Here is a 17,971-nt window from a genome sequence, read left to right as displayed (position 1 = left end):
TCATTAATACTCTCTTTCTGGGGTACTGCGGGACTACCAAAACACCTGCACCTTAAGTCACCAGCTTTGGAATCAACACCTCTCCCCAAGGCGATCTACATAATAACAAAAGAGAAGGAGCCATACATCCTGAGTCTTTGTTAGGTGGCTAGCTTGTTTGGCAGAATTGCAGCTGCCTTGGAAATTAAGCACAGCCAGAGAGCCTGGCTGTAAATATTTTGTATAAAATATGGGCCCACACTGTTAGAGATACCTGTGAGCTTCATAATGGCCACTTACTAACTGTTGACCTCAAGTCTAGCGTCTAAGAGTGTTTTTCTTCCCTGCACTGATAGGCTTCTTGAGAACATAGATCATCTCTATTTATGTTTCAGTTCTACACATCCTGTTGCACTGTGGTACACATCCCAAATAATGAATAAAAACAAAATTCATATGGTAATAATGGAACCATTAAAAAAGATAGCAGGGAATAGAGAGAAGGCTCAGTGATTAAGAGCACTTGTTACTCCTCCAGAGAACTCTCGGTTCCCAGCACCCACATCAGGTGGCTACAACCTGTCCAGCTCTAGGGGATCTTTTCCTCAATGAGCATCATGCACATACATGCACACATAAAGACACATACTCATACACATAGATAAAAAGCAAGCAAACATAAAAGTATTGAAAAACAAAGATATTGAACTGATCATAAAGTCTTTAAAAGACTTGTTTGTATAAAATCATGAAAAATAGAATTAGATTTTAATTTTGTCATTAAACATCTTTTGATGTGACTGTATTATTCTCTACTTTATCTTACGTATTCACAATAGACTTGGATGGTTAAAAAGCCAACCAAACAAGCAAAAAAAAAAAAAAAAACCTCGCACAGCGTAATGGCATAGTTAAAGTTCTGACCCTTTATAATTGTTCCTGAACCTGTAACTTAAATAATGCATCAGAAAAATTGGCATCAGATTTGTTAGGCTCGTAGCAATGTAATTAAAGGTTAGTTATTGAAGGCTATAAGCTCCAGTTGGCTAGGGACGATCGGAATCTGGCTTACCACAGTATCTACAGCACCCAACAAAGACCAATCCAGCAGTTTGAAGAAATAAGTGAAAGAATAGAGAATGAGAGGGAACTATGCAGAGAACACTGAGGAAAAGAAACCATGAGGGAACCTTCCCAGAGCAAGGTGAAACGTTTAGACTGGCTTCCAACATTTTTCTTTTCTGTAGTCTAAAGCTGCTGAATTCAATGTGCAAGCACAGCTGTTACTAGAATGATCATCCTTTCCTGGCATTCTTGGCTTATCCACGTACTGACTAAGGACCTCTTTGAGAATCCCAGTTCACTGAGAGGGTTCCAACCTTGTGAACAGAGTCCCATGTACCTTCACAGAACCTTATGTCTGCTTCCAGTGCCCTCTCAGAGTTTACAGACTGGACAAGCGGAGGAAAGCCACAGGCCGGTTATTTTGTTGTGGAGGAATCCTTACATATCCATATGTGAGTAGTTTGATTGCTGCTGCAGTATGAGTGGAAGCCGGCCCAGCAAGAGCGTGGGTAGGGCCCCCGCCCCTCCCTGCCTCCTCTCCCTTTGTCCTACCGTTTTGGTTGGTATCGGAGCTAGGCACGTACCTGATTTTCCTTCTTGCTTTAGGAGAGAAGGGAACTCCTGCTGCAGGTTCTGCTGCTGAGCCCTCTGCATCACATGGGACCTGGCACTCACCCAGAGAAGGCTGGGTTAAGAATCTGATGCATTGCCGATAGTTAAGCTCCAGCGCTTCTCTGCTCTCAGTTTAACTTGAAAAATGCCAGGAAGTTTCATGTCAAGACTCACTCAGCACTCATTTTGATAAAGCATATGCTGTTTCCATTTTTGCCGCTAGGGAGCACTTTAGAAGACAGGTTCCCAGAGGAGCCAGTGTAGCCGGAGGAAGGTATGTGGTGCTGTTGTCATGTGCCAGGTGAGCAGATTTCAAAGAGCAGTTCCTATCAGCCCAGTGCTGACCTCCTGGAGCTGTGCAAGTTGCCTTAATACTGCAGATCGGCCTGTTTTTGCCTCTTACAGTCATCGCAGCAAGGTGTGTTTTGAGAGCATCAACAACCGTAAATGTAAAATTCAGGTCTAGGACAAGAATAATCGCATAAACTTGGCACCCTGCTTCCAAGATAGGGGTGGAACTTGTGTACAAAAACCAGTCAATGTTGACTTTTTATTGAGAAGTTATAGTGGGTTTTTAAGACCTAAAGTAGAATGACTCCATTGGATGCACACAGTGGGTAGGAGGACCCAGACCAGCACCTATGGGCTAGCAGTAGGGCAGCTCCCTCAAGTGGGGCAGATGGCACACGTCCAGTACCTAACACCCTTAGTGTTGGCTGGCTGTGCTGCCTGCACTTCTCTTTCAGAACTGTCTGTAGAGGTTTTGTGACCTTACACTTAAGTTGTGCCCAGCTACGAGCAAAGCTTCTAATGACAAACAAGTGTAGTGCAGGGAGTTATTTGTGTGTGTGTGTGTGTGTGTGTGTGTGTGTGTGTGGAAAAAGCACAGGTGGTCTGGGAAGACAACTCAGGATAAAGCGCTTGGCACACAAGTGTGGGAACCAGAGTTTGGATATCCAGAACCAAGTAAAGGCAGCCTTGGAAAGACAGTCTTCCTGGAGAAAGCAGGCTGCAAAGATTAGCCAATAATAGATAACCGTTTACTTAATCTAAACTGTAGTCCCCAGGAGGTTTGCATATCAAAACTGCTCTCACAAGAGTGGGGAATGATGACAGAGCACCTGCCTGCTGAAGTATGGGTGGCCAGGCTGTGGCACTCCTGGAAATACCGTACACATTGTTCCAGCACAGCCCAGTTAAGCTCCTAACAAAACTGCCTGATCAGATCCTGGCTGTTGGACCTCAAACCACTAGCCTTAGTGTTCTTGTAAGTAAAATAAGTAAAATAGTAGTGCCAATCTCATGTGACTGGGTAAGTTAATGTATGTCGTATACTTAGTTCCTGGAACACAGTAGTAGCTGTAGTGATCGCTGCTATTTTTGCTGTTGTCAAGAAGGTGCTATCAGCCAAGCTTTTTTGGTGCCTGTCCCGGAACTAGCTCTTGTAGACCAGGCTGGCCTCGAACTCCCAGAGATCCGCCTGCCTCTACCCCCCCCCCCCCCCCCCCGAGTGCTGGGATTAAAGGCGTGCGCCACCACTGCCTGGCTCACAATAGCTTCTCTAAGGCTGTGGTGGTGGTGGGGCTGTTATTCTAGCCTGTGATCTGGTTGTAATTTGCACATTTAGCTTTGTTAATTCATATCAATACCCGCTCCTGGGACTGGGGAGTGGGCTGGTTTCTCTGCTAATGTCTGTAGAACAGCCAGCTCCTCCCAGTGAAGGAGAACGAAGAGGGAGCTGCAGGCCAGCCATGGACTGCGCTGCCTTTAGAGGCTTCCACCATACAAGTATTTGTCTGTCTGTCTCCTTGTTCACTCTTGCTCAGGTTTAGACCCCTCAGTCTGGAGCCGGACTCTATCTCCTGTTCTCTCACCTTCCTGCTCCTTCTAGCTGTGGGTTTGAGTCTCAGCCTGTCTTCTGATACTGCGCCGTCATAAATGAGCTGCTTCCGCCTCCCTTCCCCACTGAAACAGAGGCCTCCTAGCCATTCAGGGGCTGCTGGAGATTTACCCAAATAGCGGATGTTAGGAAGCTCCTGCTGGTTTTTAAATGGGACGTCATTGACAATTGGCCTTGTGGTGTGGAATTCGCCTCTTAGGAGTTTTCCCTGTCACTGGGCTTGCTCCAAGTGACACTAGAGTGACTTGCTCCAGATTTTCCTTCCGTCAGCCGCCTGTGTGCCTCTGAATACTATTGCTTTATTTACCCTCCTCTTTCAAATAGTTGCAGGCACTAATCCACATTATGGCTTTACAGGCAGTAAATTAAATTATATTCATTCTAAACACAGTGTTTTTGAACTATATAGAGGCTGCAGCCTTTGAAACCACTAACTTAATTTTGTTCAACCCTTACTCTGTAACTCAAAAAGAGCCAAAGTTTCTTTCTTTCAAATTTGGTTTAAAAAATAATAATAAATTGCTCCCAGGCAGTAGTTCTGGGTGCCAAATTTTATCTGCAATCTGAATCTTCTGTCTGCACTGGAGCTCCTATAAAGTCAGGGTCAAAGTGTTAGTGAAGATGGAGAGGACTGTAACTTTCCCTTTGGCTCCAGCTGTGTGACTCTGCGCTGGTCACTTAACCGCTGGGGTGTTTGATTCTCTTATCTCTTAAGCTACATCTGCAGTAAGATTTTCCAGAGAGTGGAACGTGTGTTTGAGCACTTTGAAAGTGTGTACCTGTCTGAACATGAAGCCCTGCCTCCGAGGACAGGCAGAAGTGACAGTGTCCCAGCTGGCCTCTTCTTCCCCGAGTTCTTAGAAAGCTTATTCAAGGCCGAGGATCTGTTTCCTCGATAACGAATCTCTCCACATGAATACTGCTTACTGAACCAGGCTAAGCAAGCTTTTCCAGTGTATTTTTAATTGGCCTTAGCGTTTTGTCACAAGTCTTTGATTTTAGCAAATTCTCCTCATTATATATTTGAGAATGCCTAGGCTCACTGAAAAGGAGGTGATCAAACAGGGACGCTGTCATTCTCTCATAACCCTACCATTGGGCTCCTTTGTTTCAGTCTATCTCTGTCTATGTGTGTGTGCACACGTGCATACACCCACACTTGTGACTTTTAAGTTAAACTGTGATACTTACACAGCATATGACTCATAGCAAGTTGTTCAGGAATAGGTGATCAGTGCTGTTTATGACATTGGTTGTTGCTTCACCAATCTTAGATGCTTTGGTGAAACTGTCTCTAAACAGGTATCGTCCTAATAGAGGCCAGAAGAGGGCGCCAGACCTCTTTCCAGATGGTTGTGAGCCACCATGTGGTTGCTGGGAATTGAACTCTGGTCCTTTGGAAGAGCAGGCAGTGCTCTTAACCACTGAGCCATCTCTCCAGCCCACTGGCAAGTCTTTTTAAGTAAAGTTCATTCCCTATGTTGAAGTGCTGAAGCTTGTGAGTTTTACTGAAACAGCTGCGTGAGGACAGGTTCTCCTTGCAGTTACTGCAGCATGCAGTGAGTTCTGCTTCTGAGCATTATTGATGGCCCTTAAAAGGAAGGAAGTGTATCATCTCATCGGTCTGCAGGAGGTGAGAGCGGGGGGGCGGGGGGGGCTGTATTCCTCAATCAATGGTAGCAGGTTCTTGGTTCTTAGTGACTTTCTGCTACTCACCAGTGAAGAAGACATTCTAAATAGTGCCCCAAAATGGCTCTAAAGTCATCTGTCCCTACTCTGGCCCAGATAGTGTATACCGTTTAAAACTGCACTTCCAGGGCAGAGTGTGAGGGTCTTCACAGCCAGCCCCATTGTAACTCTCAGGATATTTATCTTTCTATATTCTTAAAGCCTTATCTGCTGTTCTTTCTTATGGAGAGTTCTTTGCTCTTTCTGTGGGTAATTAAATTAAGAAAACCCACTCAGATACCATTTCCCTTTTCCTGGGCAGCAGTCGGCAGCTTTGGGGCCTTCTGTACCTGCACTTTCCTTGGACTGTCCCTTGCTTCTGGGGTGTGTATCAGCACAAATTGTTAAGGATTCTGGCCCAGGTCTATGTCTTGGTTTATCCAGGAGAAATGTGAAGGTTCTTAGTGATGAAAGTGCAGTCCCCATGGCTGTCACCCGATGTGATCACAAGACATCTGATACGGTCAAGTTGACACCCTCTCCATCAATCCAGTCAGAACTCATTGTGCACAGTGCCACTAAATACACCAACTTGGATATACAGCGGCAGAGGCGCAGGGGGTCTTGTTGTTTGCCACACTGTGTTAAAGTTTCTTCTCTCCTCGTTCCGGTAATAGCTTTGAAACTGTGTATGTATCTGGAGTCTTTAGAGTAGCAAATCATTGCTGGACTTTGAGTCAGTGCACCACTTAATACACAACCCCAGCCCTAAAAGCTAAATCTCCCCCATGTCATGGAATTTCTCCATACATTACCATGTGACCTACCCTGTTTCCTTTTCCTTCCAAAATGGCCGTGCTCTTGTGCTGAATTTTTTACTTGTTGACAAAACTCCTATAATAAATGGATAAAATGAAGCAATTGTGAAAAACTCTGAAAACCATGGAGTTTGCTATGGTAGCATCTCTCTCTCTCTCTCTCTCTCTCTCTCTCTCTCTCTCTCTCTCTCTCAATGGGTTTTAAACCATATTGCTTTTTTTTTTTTTTTTTTTTTTTAAAGTCATGGTGTTATATCACCAAGGTTCTTGTGAGCTACACAGGGTGTCACGTTGCTCTATGTAACAAACCCCTCCGCTCCTAAATCCCTGGGCTGGAAATGATTACAGAAATCCGAATGGTCATTTCCAAAGTCTTATGAATTTGGAGAATTTCTTACTCTTTGGGGGAAAAGTTTTACAAAGACTTTTCTTTTCCTTTGTAGAGAAAGGCCTGGCCTTTGTCGCAAGCTTCTGTTGAAAACATCAGCAGTGTTAGCTTGTGTCGCTTTGTACTTGCAGGGTAAGCGTGTCTCCGCTGCAAAGTCTGTTCTAACTTTGTGCAGATGTGTGCTAAAAGAACATGATGTGCTTATTTGTTGCATTTATGCTACTTTCTTACTTTAAGTAAGATGGATGAAATTACATATTAAATAAAAACAGCAGCTCCAACGGCAGTCCTTAGCAAATGGAAAAAGCCTTCCAGAGACAGGAGAGAAAGCAAGATGATGGTTTTAATAACTCATTGACGTGTGAGAACTGTCCATTTAAAAGCTTGTGTATAGTAAGTTCTTTGTGGGATTTTCTTGGTGTTAACTGCCTAATGTTTAGAAGTTATCTGACATTAAATTGTGCTGGTGTGATATTTCCCAACACATTGAGTTTTGTCTTGCCAAATATAACAGTAATTTTCATGTGTACTCAGTGGCACGGACACCTATGTGTGAGATGAGACTCCAATGACTAGGAGTAGCTGCATGGCCATGGGCAGGCTATTAAGCCTCCCTCAATTTTTGTTTTCTGCATTTGAAGATTGCTGGGATCCAATGAGGATGTATAGCTAGCGGAGCTTGGCATATGTTCATCTTTGTGGGCTCATTCTAGGTTCCAGGCTTCAAGGATGTGTTTTCCTTTTGTACTTTTGAGCTAGGAAGTACTTTGTGTTGGCCTTAGTTCTCAATTCTAGAGGGAAATTTGGAATCTGGAGAATGCTTTTCCTGAGCAGCTCCTGAGCATGAAGTGTCCCCTCCTATCCTGGGCAGCCAAGTGTACCCGAGACCCAGGTAGGGTAAGACCTGCCGCAGTGCTTGCTCCGGTCCTCCCCAATTTTCCCTCCCTTCTGTTGGTTTTTTTCTGTGGACTGGTCAACTTAAGGAAGTTTTCAAAATGCAAGAACTATTTAACTTTGTTCCTTTATTGTTAAAAAATAAAGTTGATCAATACAGAGCTTTAGCTGGAAGCAAACATGATACTTTCTTATTGATTTCTGTGGCTACTTCCTTTAGGCTTCATGAGGATGAAAATGATATAGGAAATACACTCCTAGGTTAAACAAACCCATTTTCTTCTTATAGTCGCAGTCACTAAAAGCAGACTTTTTTATATAAATGTGATTTTGTAGCAGTTACTATCTCTCCGGTGTGTGTGTGTGTGTGTGTGTGTGTGTGTGTGTATGCGTGCGCACGTATTCACATACAATACAATCTTAAGACTCCAAGTGGCCTGCTGAGTGGGTGCTTTGGGAAGTTTTCTGCCATAGCTTTACTAATTGCTAGATGCTTTTCATATATATGTATATTGTCCACTAATTTTGTGCATCTTAACAAATGGTTAATTGTGTGAGCCAGAGTATTGAGGTGCTGGAAGGTGCTCTACATAGTAACTAGTTGTACACACAGTAAAGCCAAACTAGTGAGTATCAGAAAGGGCTGTCCAAAGAGCGGCTGTTATTGAAAAATGAGTTAGCTGTGTGCAGATACTGCCTGTGTCAGCTACCCTATCAGTAGGAACTCCAGCAGCTGGCCCTGGTGCTGCCGTCCGTCAGTCAGTATAACACACAGGCTGCCTCCCCACCTGCTGGGGAGCCCCCGGTCTCCAGAGGATGCTTGTGTCCAAAGAAGGATCTAAGCATCACTCCTTGTCTTCTTTATGAGACTACTAACCAAAATAGGACCTCATGAGAATTTCGTGGATGCTAGAGGATCTTCTAAAATAAAAACTATGGCTCCAGAAATGTAGAAGGGTTGCACATTTGAACCAGCCCAAGAGACATCCTAGTTAAATGTGAGGTGAGAGGCTTTTCCCACCAGGATAATCAGCACCAGAGTGTCACTGAAGAAAGAGGTCTGCTCTGCTTGAGCACTGTGCAAACAGAGAATCAGGATGGCAAGCAACCAGTTCTGCACAGTGCAGTTGCCTGCCATGTGGGCCAGATCTAGAGACAGACCTCCAGCAGTTTCCTTTTCCCTTCCTGTATTCAAGAGGCATTCTTAAAGGAAAGAATTTGAGGGCATGAGTATCACTATCTGTCTGATTACTGTGTTGACATTTTTAAAGTGCCATTAATCATAGGAAATGGAACTTAATGATGTAGAAAAATGCCCAGCCAAGGAATGTCAAGAAAGGGAGCCATGACCCAGAACTCACATGAAACTGAAGGGAACTGCATCCTAACCATCGGTTTTTGTTTTGTGTTGCTGTGGCTTTACCTCTGCTCAATAATTGGGTAGCGTCTGTGCAAGCAGGGAGATAGCAAACACTGCGGTGTGTGATGTATAGAATAAAAGAACATTCATCTTTAGATTATATCTTTGAGATTTTACTTGCCTCCTTTTGGGAAAATAATCACTTTTTCTTTCACATTCCCCCTTATATTGTTGCTGTGGGGTGTGTCCAGGTTCTCTCGCGCATACCACTTACACATTCTACGAGCACTCCCAAATGCCTGGTTGCCCTCTGGTGTTTATTTTCCTGCTGAATACTCCTGAAATTTTTAGATAATTTCATGTATATGTGGCTCGGTGGCATTGGTGGCATTGGTACTGGCAGGTCGCCCTCCCATCACATAGATATACACATACAGCAAGACATGAGCAGAGTGTTTGTCAGAATTTGGCAATGCTTGACATATGCCATGTTGGATTTTTGGTATCACCAATAGATTGTATGTGACTGGTGCTCTAAATTCAAATGTTTTCCTAACTGAAAATCGTAGGAAACACGAGGTAAGTACAGACAGCCTTGTCTAGAAAGTCTGCATGTGACACTGAACTGTAATGAGCAGCATACTGTAAAATGTTCCTGGGCCAGCTCTGGTCAGGTGCTGCCCTTGGGAAGCAAGAGTTTAAATACACTCCTGCCCGCCCACATGCCCTTCAGCTCCATCACTTATTACAGCAAAGGCCAGTTGATGTATAGTTACCTGGGGAAAGAGAATTTGAAGATGACCTATGCAAGAAAATGTAAAAAGTCGTATTACTGATGAATTTGGGCTTTTCTTTTCCACGGAAGGTTTTTGTCATTCATTGGTGGGACGCTGCATGAGATTGGAAAGCCTGAAATGCAACAGAAAATAAATTCATCTCTTGGGAAAGAAAGTATAGAGAAGATTGCAGAGAGGTTACAGACAACAGCACACACCTTACAGGTCATCATGGACGGTCTGAGCCAGCCCGAAGGCTTTGACTTCCGGACAGGTAAGCTGAACTTGAGGTGAAGCCCATGCCTTCGTATAGCTACGCCATCACCTTTGATCCTCGCAATGGCCGAGTGCCTGCAGTGAACAGATTCTGCCGTCCTGTCCGTGTGAGAGCCGAGGGTCAGCATTTGACCTCCGCAGTAACTAGACTTGGTGTCTGGAGTCAAACAGAAGCAGGGCTCTGACTCCTTGCCCGCTGTTGACTCGCAGTGCACTCAGCTAGATGATGCATCACCGTGTGCACAGAGGCGTGCTCTCTTGAGGATTCTGTAAATTATCTTCTGTCTGAAGTGCTGGAAGATAAAATTTTTCCTTCATGCCAAGTGAATCTTCTTCCTACATTGCAGCCTTCCAGGTTTCTGGATTCCATGTCACAGAACACGATGAACAAATAGATGATAACTCTGTGTTGATAATCTTTCTGATTTAGCATGCTCTTGGCTTTCTGTGCAGGTAGAGGGTAAAGGAAGTGTAATAGCCATAGTTATTGAGAGCAATGGCCCATTGAGACCAAATTGCCACTGGAGAAAATAAAACAGTGAGTAAGACCAGCAGTATCAAAGCCTTCCAGTTGTCCTTCATGTGAAGTGGCTGCTCCCACAGATGAAACCGCCAAGAAGCCTGTTTCTCTCTATGTGGATTCCATGGCTGTCTTCTGCAGAAACACTAAGATCAATGTCTCTCACACAGGGTGAAATTGGTGACATGCCTATGTACCAACTGGATGGTTGACAAAGACTTTAGCCACGGGTAGCCTGTATTGGCTTTTCCTGATATCTTGGTTTTTCTATTACACTGTTGATTGCTTCATTATCTCAGTTGCACTAAGGACTCAAAGGCAAACACCCAGTCAACCCAGCTAAGCAAAGGGCCTTCCTTAATGAGCCTCTTGTTGAGCAGAACACAGACAGACCCGGTCTTTCCAGCGTGACAAGTACAATTTCAAATAGGGTTCTTTAAGCAGACTTTGCAACTAACCTTTGCCCTTGTTAAGTCACAGTTTTCAAGATATTTGAGAACTATCATTTTACTACTGAACACATTCTCAAAGCGTCGGGATACTGATGAGTCATACTTTGGAGGTAGAGAGGGGATAGACATATTTTGGGCATTTTCATATTATAGTATTTGAATTACATCTTTTTTCTCCATTTTCTCAAAAGTGTTTTCTGTCTTAATAGCCTCATTCTTTCTTATACTGATCAAACTTCAGTTTTTTTCAGTGACATAATCAGTTCCTTTTTATCAAAGCTCTCTTGCAAGTTAGTTTCCTTACTTAGGAGCAAGCTGATGACAGTGACCTAACTGCCACCTTGGCTCTCAGTGTGTTAAAATTTGCGTGTACATGGAGGATTTTGGGTTTCTCAGCAGCCCAAGCCATCTAGGAGAACACGTTGAGTAGCTCTTGAATCTGGCTTTCATACAAAGTTAAACTGAGCAGCTGATCAGAGCCCTTTGGGTATTGGCAGCAACTGGACTTCTGCAAGGAAAAGGAGGAGAGAGTTTTCAAGCATGGGCCTGGAGACCATCCTGCCCTGGCCCTGGGTGCCCGAGTTTCACTCGGCTTTGAGTAGCCTTCACCCTCTGTGGGTTGAATTCCCCAAGGTTTCCTGCTTTGGGATTCAACATCAGGTGAAATCTGAGAGTCAGTCCCCAATTGGGGTGCTTAATGAGGACAGCGAAATTGGGTTTCCTGGGTTTTTGGGCTTGTTTGATAGCAGTGGGGGAGCTTATTTCTAAAAGATCCTGATCTTACGGTGGTTGGACTGAGGGAGGACGAGAAAGGTGAGTGGTTGTTAATTCAGTTGTAAAGAATAACCCAGCAAGTAGCCAGGGCAGGCAGCAGCTGCGGAGGAAGCGGGAATGGACTGGGTGCTGACTCTATAAGGGCTAGTGTTGGTGAATAGAAGCGTGGATAGTGGGGTGGGCCAGGAGAGGACTGTCAAGGCTGAGATGGGGACCTCGGGATCTTTGTCTCTGTGTATCTAGCATCCAGCTGAGCACCTGGCCATGAGGTAGGAGGAAGTAAATACTCAGTCAGCTTAACTGAAGGAAGAGAGAGAAGGCTAGCTCTGACTGGTGTGGGTTTCTGAGCCATAGGTAATAGAGAACCTATATATCCTGATTGAATGTTTGAAACAGAAAACATTAACTCCTGAATTCCCGGATTGTGGGAAGAAGTAGAGAGAGAACATTTGATTTCACCCACGTTTGTCCAGAAACTAGTGGAACTTTCACCACCTTGAAACAATTTAAGAATCCAGGAACTGGAAGCTAACTCCTGCTCTCGTGTCTCCAGGGCTCTCCTTTCCTGAGCGTTTGTCATGCAGTCCAGTGTGGTCCCCAGCAAAGGTACACTCCAATCGTCCTTTGCCAGAAAGAAAAGGAGGCTGTCTGTCCATGGCCTTACAGACTGCTCGTGTTCCCGTTAGTGAGACAGACTGTAGAGAGAAGACAATGTCAGAGAAATTTTTCTTGACTCATCTGTGTAAACTGTTTCTCCCAGGATGTATTTTTTTCCTCAGGACAAGCCTGTGCACTCAGCTCCTTTTGTCTTCCCTCAGAGACTGCTGTTGATCTGAGCATCCCTATCAGTCAGTACACAGTGAACTCCAGACCTCTCAGCGCAGCGCCTTCTTGGTTATACTAACATTTACCCTCTTTCCTCATAGATTTTGATAAACCTGACTTCAAGAGAAACATAGTGTGTCTGGAAGATCTACAGGTTGGGACAGTTCTTACAGGCAAAGTCGAGAATGCCACTCTGTTTGGGGTTTTTGTGGATATAGGAGTCGGGAAGTTGGGTCTGATTCCTATACGAAGCATAACAGAAGCAAAGCTATCTAAAACAAAGAAGAGAAGGAGCCTGGGCCTAGGTCCTGGAGAGAAAGTGGAAGTGAAAGTCCTCAACATCGACATCCCCAGATCTAGGATTTCGCTGGACCTCCTTCGGGTGTTGTGAGCCCCTCCCTGAAGGCCAAGCACCATTGTGTTTCCTCGTTTCTACAGCTTTCAAGGACAAGCCAAAGCTCAGGAATCCTAGACAGCAGATGAGAGGGGATCCTGGGTAGAAGTGTTGGTCACACCATCCTGACTCCTCATTTAGAAAACAACTCCTGGGGCTGGAGAGATGGCTCAGCGGTTAAGAGCATTGCCTGCTCTTCCAAAGGTCCTGAGTTCAATTCCCAGCAACCACATGGTTGCTCACAACCATTTGTAATGAGGTCTGGTGCCCTCTTCTGGCCTGCAAGCATACACACACAGAACATTGTATACATAATAAATAAATATTTAAAAAAAAAAAAAGAAAACAACTCCTAATGTCCTCCCATGGGTTGGGTGGCAGTAGTTTTCTTACCTTTTGTGATTGCTCATTGACTACACTTCTGTAGCAGGTGGCTTCACCTCTCCTGCTAGCATCTGCTGTCTCGGACCCGGGTGGGTTGTTTCCTTTATTTGAAGTGCACGATGTTGGTTGACATATCAGGACTAGCAATCTTTAATCCTGCCATTTTTTCAGTTGTTAAATTAGGACTTTTGCACACAATTTATAATTTTTTAATAATAATCTTTATTTTCCCTTACCAAACTGAGCAAAAATATACCAGTAAAAGAAATTATCATGTATTTGTGACCATCAAGTCAATGACAGTGTGTTCCTCAGAAGAACTATGTATGGCCCTACATTAAAGACTGGCTGGTGACTTTGGTGTGCTGTGTTCATTGAGTGAATGCTAGAAACCACACTGAATTAAAGTTTGTGAAACTGTGCCTTTGGGGAACTGGGAAGAGTCTGGAAATATCAAGAATTACTTTAATTAACTTATCATAGAGGGCATATTCTCTTAACTGTTGGAATTAAACTTCAAATCAGAATAAAAATGACCTTCTAAAAGACTAAATGTAGATCAGGTGAGATGTGCCAAGAACAGTGGAGGAAGTGCCCCTGACTCTTGTTGTTCAGTGGAGACGGTAAGTGTTGCATGAGAGCTGGGGTCAAATGAGGTGAGCAGAGCCCCGCTGAGCACTGCTGCTGCCATAGTTTGCCCAGAGGAGTATCTGTGTGAACAGGGACCTGAGGGGTGTGGAGTATCTGTGTGAACAGGGACCTGAGGTGTGTGGAGTATCTGTGTGAACAGGGACCTGAGGGGTGTGTGGAGTATCTGTGTGAACAGGGACCTGAGGTGTGTGTGGAGTATCTGTGTGAACAGTGACCTGAGGTGTGTGGAGTATCTGTGTGAACAGGGACCTGACGGTGTGTGGAGTATCTGTGTGAACAGTGACCTGAGGTGTGTGGAGTATCTGTGTGAACAGGGACCTGACGGTGTGTGGAGTATCTGTGTGAACAGGGACCTGAGGGGTGTGGAGTATCTGTGTGAACAGGGACCTGACGGTGTGTGGAGTATCTGTGTGAACAGGGACCTGACGGTGTGTGGAGTATCTGTGTGAACAGGGACCTGACGGTGTTTGGAGTATCTGTGTGAACAGGGACCTGAGGGGTGTGGAGTATCTGTGTGAACAGGGACCTGACGGTGTGTGGAGTATCTGTGTGAACAGGGACCTGACGGTGTTTGGAGTATCTGTATGAACAGGGACCTGAGGTGTGTGGAGTATCTGTGTGAACAGGGACCTGAGGGGTGTGGAGTATCTGTGTGAACAGGGACCTGAGGTGTGTGGAGTATCTGTGTGAACAGGGACCTGAGGTGTGTGGAGTATCTGTGTGAACAGGGACCTGAGGTGTGTGGAGTATCTGTGTGAACAGGGACCTGACGGTCTCCACGGGGTCTCCTTGGGGGGTGTGGAGGATGGGTACTGAAGGCTGGCCAGCCCTATTGATTTGTAAGTAAGTTCTGCTTTTTGTTCTCAGGATGCCCAGTTTGGGATCATATAGTTACCAGTCAGAAAACAGTATCTCGCGATGGTTCTGCCTTAGCTCTCCATTCTGACTAGTATACTGGGTGTCTTTGGAGTCCTGTTTGCCTAACTTTCATTCCTGGTGAGCTTTTCTGCTGCTTGCTGGTCTTCACCTGGCAGTGCATGCTAATGCTATCATGTTTAGTAGGTCTTCCTACTCATTCTTGCCAAGGTTCTCTGGTTCACAGTGCCGTAAGTGCTGAGTGGTGTCTCAGGAAGGAGCCAGGGCAGCTCTGAGCCCGGGACAGCTAAGAAGGTAGTACTGCCGTCAGTGTGTCCTCTGCCCTTTTTATCTCAGACGTGCTAGAAACTCAGAGACCGCCTTAGGAGACCCATATCTCAGTCATCATTGTCCTCTTACTGATAACGGGCTTAAGAGTTGGAGTCAGGTTGGAGGTGGCGACCATAAACAATTTTGCGGATTTTGGCAGTAGGGGAAAAATGGCATAATGGCTAGAAGGTGGAAATGGAGCCAAGAGAGTTTCTGTGTGTTTCTAGAAAGAAGAAATAATGTGTAAAAATTAAAACTGGAGTTTGATACAGACGACAGGAAAATTGCTGGATGATGTCCTAAATGGGTTCAAATGGAATCCAGTGTCCAGGGGGTAGTTTAAAAGACAGGGACACAGTAACAGCTGAACTGTACTCATACTTGCTGGAAGAGGGAATCTGTTTTCTCCAGTCAAATGGCAGAGTCTGTCCGCCACTCTAGGATGGGCCTCGTGTTCAGGAGTAGTTACCAACATATACTGGACAGTACTCCACAGGGTTTCTTTTTGTTGTCGTTATTGTTTTGTTTTGGTTTTGTATGTAAGCTTTTACTTGGTTACAATTGGATACTTTTGGGATTTTTTTTTAAATGTGGTTTTATTTTTCTTAGTTTGGGGGGGTCCTGCTGTTGTATTGGGTTTGGGGGGGTTGAGAAAGAATAAAGTTGGGTGGGTGAAGAGGGGAAGAATATAATCAAAATATATTTAAATTTTAAAATTCTTTTAAATATTAAAAAATAAAATGATTTTTTTAAAAGCTAGGCATACAGAGTTTGTCCATATGAGTAGGAGAGGAGATGGCGTATTTGAGCGCAGAGGCAGGAGTGGATGCCGGAGCGCACAGGTCTCAGGTTTCTTCTGTTTTCCTGTATTGAAATCAGAGAATTGAAAAGAAAGGGAAAGACAAGAAGAGGTTGAGATGGAGTGAAAGGTGAAGGCAGAGGCCAGTGCGCGAATGCACAAGTTTTGAGGAAAATGTCTAATATGAAGGACTCTTCTAAAACTGCTGTCATTTAGCCAGTGGGGCTGGACAAACAGGACAGAATAACAGTAATAAAAGCAGTGTATGTAAACAAGCGGTATTTTGAATTGGGACAAAATTATATTGTCATTTCACAGATAAAATAAATTCCAGATGGGTCATACATAAATGAAATTTCTTCTGAAGATTACAGGCAAATAGAGAGGGGCTTTGAGAAACCTTTGAAAAGCTTTGTACAGTGCAAGAAAAAAAGTATGGGAAAACATGGATCTGTGAACCTAAAAATTCTACTCAGAAGGACCTGTCCCAGGTGATGGGGCCCTGTGCCAGGGGTCGGGAACCACGGAGGAAGAAGTTGTGTGGAGCTTGTCTACAGTAGCCTGCAGTGGTCCTGGAATCTAAGCAGCAGTCTTCTCTCATGCTGGAAGCCACGAGACTTTAGAAAGCTTAGCTCTGGATTAATAGAGTACTTGGGTGGGGGCAGGAAGCTCTGTATTTCTAACTCCAATCTCGGAGTTAACACTTGGCGTTAAAGTTGGAAATGGCAAGAAGGGGCGGGATGGAAAAACCAGAAATAAATTCTGTCTCCTCATTTTGGCCTCCTGCATAAAGCCAGCCGTAATTATAAGTTGGGTTTTATTAACAGATGATGAAGACTCCCGAATGACTGGGCTCATTGCCAATGCCGTCTGTTCCACAGGAAGAAAAATGGGATTTCTTCTCACTCACTCATCTTACAGGGTGAGGATGGATCCCACAGCTTGGGTTTCTTACTTAGGTGAGAGGGATCACAGACTCACCCCAGAAACTATGTGCTCCTTACCCTGGAGCAGGCATCTAGATAACAGCTATGGTCCTACCCTCAAACGTCTCCCTCGCACTGAAGTAAGGAAAGGATTCATCTAAATGCCAGGGAGAAGTGCCATCCAGCAGGCTGGGATGCTGTGTAGCCCAGTCCTAGCAGGCAAATCTCCAGCGAGAGATACTGGTGGGTAGGAGATGGGGTGGGGTATATGTAATGACTGCGTCCCTGGAGAACCCCGTTTTATCCAAGCAATCAGACACAGTTCAATTCTGGATTTACTGCAGTGTTTTACAGAGTGTGCAAGTGACCCAAGGGAACCTGGTGCTCACTGAACGCTGTCCCTGCAGACAGCTTTCCACCCTTACCGCAAGGAGGAGCATTCACTGCAGGGCGGCCTGCATCTGCCTGTCTCAGTGAACCAGTGCCTGTCCCCTTGTATCACTTCACACATGCGTTTCAGGTTCGGTTCCCTCAGTAATGAAGATGGTAGCACCAGAGGAAAAGAAGCGTTTTCTCAAATTCTTTGCTTCACACTGCCAAGGAATTCATGAAGCTAGAACACAAAATGACTCAATTCTTAGGTATACTGTCATTTTACCTAACACACTCCTGAAGTTCTTTGGGGCTGTTTTGTCATAATGCTATGACCTTTTTTCCTGACTAAAAAAGGAACACATTGTGGTATATTGTACAAATAATGAAATTAAAACATCCACAATGTGAAAAGTAGCCACTTTTATAGATCATGTACTTCCCAGACCTTGTATGTCCTGTGAAGACTTTTAATAGACTGGAGTCTTAACTACTGTTTTGTTAAACTGGGGTTATTTGTACTCTTCTGCTTTTTATCTCTAAAAATGTGTAGTATGGACAATCTTTTCATATCAACACCCTGGGTATAGTCCTTCGTGGTGGGAAGGAACAAAGGCCGGAATGTGAGGTTGCTAGTCACATGTCAGAGAGTCTGCATGCTGGTATTCAACTTTTTTTTTTCCCTTTCTATTGCTTGTGGAACCTCAACCCATGAGATAGGACTGCCTTCCCTGCTCAGTTGCACCTCTCTGAACATGCCCTCACAGAAACTAGCAGAAGTGTGTCTCCTAGGTGATTCTAAATCCAGGCCAGTTGACGAGGAAGTTATGAAACCTTCTTGGAGTCACTCCTGCTTGGGACAATCTCCCTTCATATGCATCCCCACTCCTTCATCAAATCCCGGGAACAATCTCACCCCAGATGATATCCTGTCAGAAGTTTCACGGACCTAC

General features: G+C 44.6%; 1 protein-coding gene across 1 annotated transcript in view; it reads left to right on the top strand.

The window, feature by feature from the left end:
• The window catches only part of Srbd1 (S1 RNA binding domain 1), a 177,522-nt gene extending 164,082 nt beyond the window's left edge, over positions 1-13,440 (top strand). The window contains exons 20-21 of the mRNA XM_075955407.1: positions 9,550-9,734; positions 12,409-13,440. Of these exons, the coding sequence (XP_075811522.1) occupies positions 9,550-9,734; positions 12,409-12,698 (475 nt within the window). The 3' untranslated portion in view covers positions 12,699-13,440. The remainder of the gene's footprint in view (positions 1-9,549; positions 9,735-12,408) is intronic.
• Positions 13,441-17,971: the final 4,531 nt, after the last annotated feature.

This window comes from Microtus pennsylvanicus, chromosome 21 (assembly GCF_037038515.1).
Source record: "Microtus pennsylvanicus isolate mMicPen1 chromosome 21, mMicPen1.hap1, whole genome shotgun sequence".
NCBI classification, from domain to species: Eukaryota; Metazoa; Chordata; class Mammalia; order Rodentia; family Cricetidae; genus Microtus; species Microtus pennsylvanicus.
The sequence above is the reverse complement of the archived record's forward strand: the minus strand, read 5'-3'. Positions and strand labels throughout refer to the sequence as shown.